Source organism: Glycine max, chromosome 7 (assembly GCF_000004515.6).
Source record: "Glycine max cultivar Williams 82 chromosome 7, Glycine_max_v4.0, whole genome shotgun sequence".
Lineage (NCBI taxonomy): Eukaryota > Viridiplantae > Streptophyta > Magnoliopsida > Fabales > Fabaceae > Glycine > Glycine max.
In genome coordinates this window covers 12,321,922-12,333,387 of record NC_038243.2, presented here as the reverse complement: position 1 = coordinate 12,333,387, position 11,466 = coordinate 12,321,922, and the positions used below count along the sequence as shown (strand labels likewise).

The 11,466-nt window shown below is 27.4% G+C and overlaps 1 protein-coding gene across 1 annotated transcript; it reads left to right on the top strand.

Moving 5' to 3' along the window:
- Window positions 1-5,950: 5,950 nt before the first annotated feature.
- On the top strand, window positions 5,951-10,582 carry LOC100802647 (putative patatin-like phospholipase). Its single transcript, NM_001358464.1, has 7 exons — window positions 5,951-6,214; window positions 6,872-7,053; window positions 7,343-7,508; window positions 7,802-7,948; window positions 8,925-9,176; window positions 9,526-9,695; window positions 10,222-10,582. The coding sequence occupies exons 1-7, from the start codon at window positions 6,029-6,031 to the stop codon at window positions 10,340-10,342; spliced, it is 1,224 nt and encodes a 407-aa protein (NP_001345393.1). The 5' UTR covers window positions 5,951-6,028; the 3' UTR covers window positions 10,343-10,582.
- The last annotated feature ends 884 nt before the right edge of the window (window positions 10,583-11,466 follow it).

Sequence of the window (11,466 nt, the reverse complement as noted above, 5' to 3'; positions counted from 1 at the left end):
ATAATTTGAAAACTATAGGAACTAAAAAGTAAGAATTATGAAATTATAAGGACTAAAAAGACCACTTTCAAAACTACAGGGACTAAAAGAGAATTAAAATGTAAACTATAGGGACTAAAAAGATCACTTTCAAACTATAAGGACTAAAAAAGTAAGAATCATGAAAATATAGAGACTAAATGAATAATTTAACCTAAAAATTTTTATAACTTCAATAGAGAAAAGAAGAAATTATAAAATACTTTGACTTTTAATTCAAAAGTTGTCGATTACTCTATGACTTACCCCTTTCATGGTATTAATTTAAAATTTACCTCATTTGGTAAAAAAATTTAAAAAAATGCCCCTTTTAGTTGTTTGCCTGATTGGCATACGTGTGTTCACCATTTAAAGGTAGGCCAGAAGCGCAATATAGATATATAGAAAGAAGTGCAAAACCCAATGTGATTTAGTGATATATATTATGACTAAATGATGAATTTAGTTTTTGAATTTGTGTTTTGTGTATTTTAGCTCTTGAAACTACGGAAATTTTAAATAAGTCCTTAAAATTGTTTTAGGGTTTTCATTTTAATCCCTTGCAATACAAAGACTTAATAGATAATAATAACATAAATTTTGGGATCAAAATAATAAAAAAATGTTAATTCAACTAACTTAAATGAAACACTACGAAACTTCAAAGACTTATTTGAGTTTTCCTAAGAACTAAAATGAAAGTGAGATTAAAGTTGAAGGACTAAATTGATTATTTAGTCATATATTTATTGTTCTTATTTTCAATAATCATTAAGAGTTTTTACTTGATTTATATATGTGTATCTAGTAAATATTCCTTTATAGTTGTGAGAAATGATAAAAAAATTATAAATCATAATCATATATAATCATTGATGAATGATTAAAATTTAAAACTAATTATTGGCCGTAACTATTTAAAAAAATATCTATATTTATCTTTTAATATTAACCATTCAAATAAAAATTAATTTATCATTTTATTTCTTATGATAATCAAGAGTTTTCACTTATACACACCTTAAATATAGGGCATGTTTCAAGTAATAGCTTTTTATTATTGTGAAAAATGAGAACTGTAAATTTAGGTCTTGCAATTATATGTAAATTGTATAACTATATATCTGTATAAATTTGTATGGACAAAAAAATAGAAAAAAAATGAGAAAAATTAAAAGAAAAGTAAAAAAAAATTAAAAAAAACTATTTGCTATTTTTTAATCCAATTAATTTAGAAACCAATTTCAAATTTACATTAATTTCTTTTAGTTTAAAGTTATGATTTAATTTAAAAATGTTGATTTAAATAATTGTAAATTAATGATATTATTATCAGATTTTTTTAATCATTATCCTAGAGAAAAGTGACACCTGCACAAATATTTACATGCAACACACTTTTTTCCCCACAATTTCCTCGAACTTAGAGCTGCACTCACTTTGGAGAATAAAAAAAATGATCTGTCACAACAGGTACGCACCGACTTTTCGCTCATGCATAAGCACCTCAATACCAAATTCAGTTACGGTAACGGAACAATTCACCTCTTATCGGTATCAACCGTACTATTTTGTACAAATGCGATAAATGCACATAAAATAATCAATCCGCCTCATATTCTTCCAATGTAAATGCAATAACACGTCAGATTCATTAACTTTAATTTCTTTCAGTTACATTTTTTTGCCATATATCATGGTTCTCCTCTGGTATTCATTCAAATATTGATAAATCGGACACTCACACACAAAAGCACAAATAATTCACCCTCTTCCATATTTGTTTGTGAAATCTGGTCGATTGGATCGGTGGTCGATTGGATCGGTGTAATTAGAACTCAATGACCTAACACAATTAATTTCACTATTAGATTAGTCATGTACTTAATTCAAGATGATCCAGTCAAATCCTATCCTACCAGTTAAGTATCGGATCTTGATTGGATTGATCGAACATGCCTGATCTTACAAAATAAAATAAAAATTAAATTATTTTTACGATATTATTTTTATGCCTCTTTATTATTAATTGTTATTTTTTTTATTTTGATTGAAGTATAAATTACTCAAATAATGTTAATTATATACTTATATATAATAAATAGATATATAATTTTAAATTTTTAATATATATCGGATCAAATCAGACCAATCATTATCAATCACTAACCCATTAATTCAACTAATGATCTATCTTAACCAGATCAATAATGGGATCGAATTTCACAATTATAATCTCTTCTCTCAAGATTTTTATGCCGTTAAAAACCTAACTGCAAAAGATCCCAATCCTCATTCACGTGTTCTCCACATGGATATGATACAACAACCCTGTCGGCAGATTTTGATCCTATATACAGTTTTTAGCGAAACCGAATGAATCTTGTCAATTCATTTTATTTTATTATATAATAAATTAGTGTTAAATAAAATTTTAATAACTTTGATGGCTAGATTTATAACTGCACACCTAGCAGTTCTTTTTATGAAATTGTAGAGGATTGGAATATATATATATATATATATATATATATATATATATATATATATATATATATATATATATATATGACTATTTTAATTTATTTTATCTTTCTTCTATCCACCTAATCAGTACACATCAGTACACATAAATGTATGTACACACATATACACACATCCAGTAATGGATTCAGAATTTTCTTTTTAAGGGAGAGAAAAAATAATTTACAACGTTTTCATAGAAAAACATTACAATCTTCTTATAAAATATATAATGTGATCCGAAAAAATCTAAAATACTTATATTTTTATAAATTGAATTGCATTCTACACATTTCAAATTTTAAAAATATCAGATGTATTTTTATTATAAATATTATAAAAAAATTAAAAAAAGATAAAATAATATAATTAATATCATTTTCAAATTAATATCAATTTATAAATTTTAAAATAATTATTTTAAATTAATAGCATTACAAGGGATTAAAATGAAAACCCTAAAAAACTTTTAAGAATTTATTTAAGTTTTCCTTAGTTTCAAGAACTAAAATTACACAAAACACAAATTCAAAAACTAAATTCATCATTTAGTCAAATATATATCACTAAATCAAACTGGGTTTTGCTCTTCTTACTATATACTATCTAATATATATCACTAAATCAAACTGGGTTTTGCTCTTCTTACTATATACTATCTATATTGGCAGCCTACCTTTAAATTAGATATGGCAATGCGGCAGGGCGGGAATGAGTATTGTCTCCTCAATCTTCGATCTCGCCTCTCCAACATGTCTGTCTCCATACTCGTACTCGATACCCAACGAGTTAAAATTTATTATCTCATTCCCGTACTCGTTAGATATCAAGTATCTTGATCTCATCTCGTACCTGATTCAAATTAGAAAAATAATTTTTTTTGTAAAGGAAATATCAAATATTTAATTTTAGAAAAATAAATTGATTGTTAAACATTTATTTTTAATTACTTATATGTCAATAAATTTATTATAGCGCACATGTCTACAAAAATCGTTAAGAAAAGAATATTAAATTATGTAAAAATTCTAAAATAAAATTAACTAGTAATAAAAATTCTAATCCTTTTGATTAAATTATGTAAAAATTTTAAAAATTTTAAGTGGCGGGACGGACCGGACTGGAGTTGGGGTCGTGACGGATGTAGTAATCTCATATCGTATCCGAATTTTAGTTATCGGGAAAAATCCAAACCCAAACTCATACCCAATCAACTCAAATATTACCTGTCAAAATCGAGACAAATTCAGATCCATATGAATTTTGTTGTCATGTCTACTTTAAATGACCAACACACACACGTATGTCAATCTTGCCCATGATGCCTCGATCAATAATTATGTGTGGCCAACAATTACATTACCATTTTGTGTGGGAGCAACAGCCTGGTCGATGTAGTTGGATCATTATTATTTGATTAATGACGATGGTACATTTGAAAATGATTATTGTATATTTGGAAAATGTTCATTTAGCGTCCACTCGGATAAATAGTTAATTACATACATACATATCTAAATATAATTAATTGTTTCTAAAAAAATCTAAATATAATTAATTATATATAGTTCATAAGTGGTTAGGAGTTTTTTTTTTAATCCAAAGTGGTTAAGAGTTAATGGATGTAGTTATATATAACTATAATGTGATTAATATTAATAATTTGTATGTTCATATGCTAGTAAATAACCTTATAGTACTATTAATCACTTGTACCATAAAGTTGACTGCCATTAAGTATTTCAATAACTTCAATACACTATTAACCACATATTGATTATTTACAATGAAGTTCATTCACTCTTAATCACTCATAAAGAAAAAAAAAACTATATTTTAATGAATAATTCATCACATGTTCAGGTGGATGCTAAGTGCACAAATACTTGTAGTTTATTATTATTATTATTATTATTATTATTATTATTATTATTATTATTATTATTATTTTCACATGTATCCTCTTGCAAAAACGATCCTATTTAAGAAACGGTCACACACGAAATTTAGATACATCTTCCAATGTGGATCCAAACTTTTGCTACATTGTGAAAGACTTACCCATTTTGCTAGCTAGATCCAATCTCTATTGGTTGTGCCTCTTTTATCATTTTGTTTATAAAAACATTAAAAGATAAATGTAGAATTTTTTTTAGGTGGTTATGTAACCATTAAATAAATTTTAATTTTGATTTTCATGTATGATTATATTGCCAAAATTTACAGTTTTCATTGTTTACAATAACCAAAAGTTTCCACTTTCATACACTCCCTTTATTATAGGAAATTGAACAGTATATATATATATATATATCATTAAGCCATATTTAAATCATCAATATTGAAATATAAATGTACATGCCTTATTTCCATTGTTCAGTTATCACTAAATAATATTTAACCTTAACAATGCATGCATAATTAAATGGTTTATACTTATAGTTATCTTCTTTTTTTAAAAAAAAAAATAAAAAAACTAAGAGTTCTTGCTTGATACATTTTCTATAAACTATCAAATTATATTTGTAACTTTTTGATACCTAAGTTTAATTTCTATTGGAAAAATATTCAAGTCTTACATCGGATAAAAATAAAGTCAAGTTAAAGTATATAAGTGAGGGATAACCTTTATCCCTTGAGCTAACTTTTGAAGTTGAGTTAGACCTAAATCCACACTTTAAAAATCTTAGATGATATCAGAACATATAAAAGATTAATTCAAAGAGTTACTCATCATTATTATCCATGCACCAAACCTAAAAAGTGTTGGGCGTGAGGGGTGTATTTTGAAAAACTCAAGTTATACATCAGATCAAAGTAAGTTAAAATATATAAGTAAGGAACAACTTTCACCCCTTGAGTTAATTATTGAAATTGAGTTAAGCCTAATATAAGAATTCCTACAAATAAAAAAATATATTATAATCTTCAATAAATTATCTTTGTAACTATAAAACACATGGCTTTGGGTTTTTTTGGAGTTTTATCAAATGATATCTAGTCTTGTTTGTCATCTTTTTGTGACACATTGCGATTTGATCTATTTGGATAATATGAAGTAATATTTTGTTTCAATGGGTCTCTCTAAATTGACTTCATCGTTGTATTGGACTTGAAAAAGGCCGAATAGTAAACATGCATAGTTCAAGGCAAAGAGGAACAATGTATGCTCGATGGTTTTTTTTTCTTTTCTTTCCTGATTGGCATTTTATCCCTGTAGCTTGTGTGTACTCTGTTTATTGAATATTTGCCAATATATATATATATATATATATATATATATAAAGAAAAAAACGTTTTACGTCCTATTTATGCACGCACTTCACCCTGTGTAAACAAAAAACAACATTATAGTAAAATTTGTGACTATTCTGCAATGTCGCAAAAAAGTCTATAAATACGCTTCACATCTGAGAAGAATTCTCAAGGTGTATTTCATTCTCTCTTTTACACCACTTCAACTTCTAGTGAAATATCTGATCAATTAATGGCTCAGTATTTCTTTTTGTTTGTTTTGGTGTTTGCCAGCCAACTGATGGCTGGATTCAATGCACCGCTACCGCTACCATCTCCGTCATATGGAAATCATACAACCATTCTCAGCATAGACGGTGGTGGTATCAGGGGCATTATTCCTGCGACTGTTCTTGAATACTTAGACAAGGCTCTTAAGGTCCGTGATCTGTTTATGTGTGTGTGTATGGTGCAACTAGTCTTAAAGCTTAAAACCTTCAATAATATTGTCGCTAATTATGGTCAAAGATTTCGTTAAGTAGTAGTCTAATGTCTTTTTAAAGAAGGAGTAAGTAGTAGTCTAATTATGGTGAATGATTTCGTTAACTAATAGTCTGATGATACCTTTTAAAGGAGTATCAGAATATTAGGGTTTTTAATAGGTAAAACCAATATAAAAAACCCTAATTGTCTTATACTTTTTCTTTTAAGGGTATATATAATGTTATTTCATTAATTAATTTCTCCAAAAGCAGCATATGCATGTAGAGGAAATGAATAACCTTCTGAATGCTTCATGCATGGGAGTCCTCCCCGTGGAGTCTTCATAGGTTCATCTGCGGCTGATAAAATCATTTTAAGTGAAAAATATCTTTATACCAAAAGTTTTATATACTTTTTAGAGAATACAAAGAGAGAAAGTGGGAGAAGAAATATATGGTATGAATTCAGTAACTCACGTATAATTTAAATGTACTCATCTTTTTTTTTTGGTGACTTGTACCCTAGTGAATTACTTTCTATAAACAATATTTCTAGAATATATTAGAAACTGTGCCTGAATTCTAACGCTTTTTAGTTTGATTGAATTGTGCAGGCTAAGGATCCAACAACATCTTTAGCCCATTATTTTGATGTGATATCAGGAACTAGTACTGGTGGCCTCATGACTGCTATGTTAGCAGCCCCAAACTCATCTAATGCCAATAGTCCTCTCTTTACTCCCTCGGAAGTCGTGCAATTCTACAAGAACTATGGCCCTAAAATATTTGAACCTAGGTATATTAAGTATCAACCTTGAAAAATAGAACACTTGCAACTTTGTTAAACTAAGTTAACCTTTACTTAAAATTTATTTGATATGATCATTATAATTAAATTTTAAATTTAAGTCAAGGAAATTAAATAAGAGTATATGAATTGTCTTAAACTCCCTCACACAATCTTTCATTCTCACAAAAATCTAAATTAAGAGTATAATTGGGGAATATTTAATTGAAACTATTGAATTATTTTTACCTTTAATTTTTTAAATGTTTTGATTGATCTTGTGCTGCACAACATGCAGAGCTTGGTATGATCTTGACAAATGTCCCAAATTCAATGGAGAGTTCTTACATGATATAACTCGTCAGATATTGAAAGAAACACGACTGAATAAAACATTGACGAACGTGGTAATACCAACTTTCGACGAGAGGAAAACCAAGCCAGTTATATTCTCAAACTATAAGGTTAGCACGGTTGAAATTGTTTGTATAGAACCCTAATTTGAGTTTCATTATTATTGGTCGAGAAATTCTATTCATAAAATTTTCTTATATACTTTTTTTCTATTGAAAAGAGAGATAGGGGAAGAAGAGAGAAAATTAAGTATAGGTATAATTAATAGAAAATAATTAATGTTATAAGAAGATAGAGAGAGAAAAATATTTTATAGTGAATTCCTGTATAATATTGTTATATGAGTAACCTTTTTTCTCAAGCCTAACCATTGAATACTGCTTGTGCTAATTTGATCATGCAGCTCAAGACGGAAACTTACTTAAATGCCAAACTCTCAGATATATGCATCGGGACTTCGGCTGCACCGACTTATCTACCGCCGCACCAATTTCAGAATGACGGTGTTCAATTTGATTTGGTTGATGGTGCTATGTCTGCTAATAATCCAGTAAATATCAATGACTTAAATTTACAGAAACAATTATTTATTTCTTAAAATGTTTAAAAAAATTAAAATAAACAGTGATGTTACTTCGTCCGATCTTTTTATAAGATCTAATTAACTGATTTACCGGAATTAAAGATATTTTTAGTTTAGTTAGTATAATTAAATTTATCATACATTGTATGATTTTTTCAAATTATCCCTAATATTAAAAGGACATACATTGATTCTTTTTTCAAATATTATTAATTTTATTTACTATACTATCTCTCATCAATAATCTATTTATTGACTATGCAAGTGAATAATCAAAGTAGGATTTCTAAAATACTCTATACATGATAAAGTTAAACTATCTAAGAACATAAGACATTAATGTATTCCGTTTATTATTTATTGAAATAAAAAAAACTCATAATTAAGAGTATCTTTTGAAAAAAATAATTAATACATAAAACATTATGGATTTGATGTTATAAAAAGCTCAAACATTATTTTTAATTTCGTTCTTTTTTGAATGAGAATTAAGTTAAACCTAAACATGCATTTAGAGGATTACAAATATACTTAATGAAGTTCACTCCCAAGTATTCAACAATAATATAAAATTACTTAATTATTAGCATGCAGAGTTGAATATTAAATTGGCTGTCAACATGTGCTTTCACTCAAGTCGTATTTCCTTTTATTATGTTAATTTTTAACTTCTACAATATATCAAGTTATTCCAAGAAAGTAACTCATTCCTCTCAATTCTCACTATTTATTTTCTGAAAATTTATAATTGTTAAGATTAGTTGGTTCTAATGAGTAACTAGTTATAATTATCAGATTTTAAGGGTGGGATGAAAAGTAACTTTCAAGTTACATATCTTAATGTAATTAATATCATGAAAGATTGCATTCATTATTAATTTCCTTGAATATGGAAATATGGTCTATCAAAAGTTTCACGAGATGAAATTAAATTTCATTTTAGGCGTTGGTTGCTGTGAGCGAAGTGATACAACACAATGAGCATAAAGAAATCCTGTTGCTGTCATTAGGAACAGGAACAATAAAAGCTGAGGAGAAGTTATCTGGCATCTTTGATGGCTTGTGTCAACTTGAGTGGCTAGTTAGCAGCACTAACGTTTTTAGTGAGGCTCTATATAGTACAAACATGATCCACTACTATCTTGCCACAGTGTTTCCAGGTGTTTTGCCTGCGGATAACTATCTTCGAATTGAGGTATATATATGTTTTGTTTGAATAAATTTTTTAATGAGCACTTATAAACTTCTCCCATAATTAAGATAAAATTATCTCATTCATATATAAGTTAAAATCAACTTTTGGAATTTCTAAATAAAAGAAATATTACAAATTGGGTTACGCATATGAATATTTAATCTTAAAAGAGAAGGTTAGTTAGTTTTTGTTCTTATTTTCTTATACTATAAGTTCTTATATATTAAGAAAATTTATCCAAATAAGACCATAATGGCTGTGGTTTATGACACTAATTCCAAAATTTAAAGGATTTTCTTGATTATAGGAGGAAATTGAATTGATCTTGATGATACATATGTAATGACAGGAGTATAACCTGGATCCATCCATGGAAGAAATGGATAATGCTGACAAGAAAAACATGGATAATCTTGTAAAGGTAGGAAAAAACCTCTTGCTCCAAAAAGCTTTGAGGATGAATGTGAATACTTTTGTCCCAGTTGAACTAGACCAAACAAATGCTGAAGCTCTTGACAGGTGCGTAGACTCTTTCTTAGGAATGTACACATACTCACATGCCCCAAAATCGTAGCAGGAAATTTTCAATAAGATTTTTTATTGAATTTATTTAGAATACTTCAATGGTTTCTTATATTGTCATTCAATCAAACTTTTTTGTGTATAGTAAATTTATTAATTTTTATAATAATTATTTTGAAATTTATATTTAGAATGATTTCTCATGAGATATAAAAATTAAAATCAGTTTTCTTTCCATAAGAGGATGTAGGAATTTAAATTTCTAGCTGAACTTATAGTGTTTGGGTTAAAATATGATAAAGTAAATTATAAAAGAATATATTGGTGTTTTAATACTAAAAGTACCGAAATTTTGTTAAATTAACCTTTTTTTTCTCAAAATTGTTAGACATCATTAAAAGTTTGGTTGGAAAAAGAAATTATTTAAGGATACACGTAAATTATATATGTATATTTTTTAGTTGAATTTTATATTGAATGGTAATTGTGAAAATAATATTTTTCTTTCTCACTTTTTTGAAAGGTTGTCTGAGAAATTATATGCAGAGAGGCAGTTGCGTCTGAAAAGGAAATCTATGGAAAAAGGAGGAAGCCGAATTATTGAATCTGTCAAAGTCCCTTCTGGCCGAATGCATGCAACTTAAGCAATATTGTTATTAGACGTATTTGAATAAATGTCATGTATATGACCTTATATTATCCTGTGTGTTTTATCCATGTCTGTTGTAATAAGGTTCATTGCTTTTCGGGTTCTATGTAACTCCTAATTGGGTGGACCATATATGGATCATGTTACAAGTTTCAATGCTTTTGAGTTCTATGTAACTCCTAATTCCAAGCTCTATTGGAATTAAATATCAATGTATCCTTGTTTGTTGCTTTTCTTTTGTGTTTTAAGATCTCTCTCCTCTAATAAGTTTTCCAAGGTTTACTTTATTATTTAGTCACGAATTTTGAAATAAAATTAGATTAGAATATGTTTTCAATTCCTAATAATTGTTTGAATTTTATTGTTTGAATTTTATGTTAGTTTTTTGATAAAACTTTCCTATGTATTGAGCCCTTATTAAAATAGCAATTTTATTTTTTGTCCTTGACATTTTTTTAGTCCTTGTTAAAATTAGTAGATTTTATATTTGTTTTGTGATAATTTTTTATGAATTTTTTTATTAGAAAATAAGCCCTAAATTTCTTGATTATCATGGATTAAAAAAAGTGTTAAGGAGCAAAAATATTTTTTTATTTTATCAAGAAGAAAAAATGAAGAAATTTATTATTAAGGAGAAAATACAAAATTCAAGTATTTATGAGGAATTACAAAAATATTTTAGCCATAAAATTATATCACAAACAAAGCGATTATGATGAAGATCTATAACAAAAAAATTGAGAGATGTAAGAATGCACTATTAAAAATGAAAGAAGAAAGTAGTTTAAATGAAATAAAGTTTTTATAAGGGTCAAGAAAGTAGCTTAAGTGAAAGGATATTTTGGAGATCTACAACAAAAGAAGAAAGAGTTGATTACAATGATTAATGGGATTGATATTCAAGATGACGAGGATGTTAGTGAGGAAGTGCTATTGAATAGAAAGGAGTTGTTAAATGAATTTGAAAACTCTAGGTTCTTTCATGCAACGATAAATGGTAGGAGGAGAAAATAATTCACAAGAGGATTGTATGTGGGAGATGTTTGGCAAGATCATATGGCAAAGGTGAAAGAGGAGGTAAAAAAAATTCAAGAGAGGTTCAAAGAGAGGGAAGAGGTG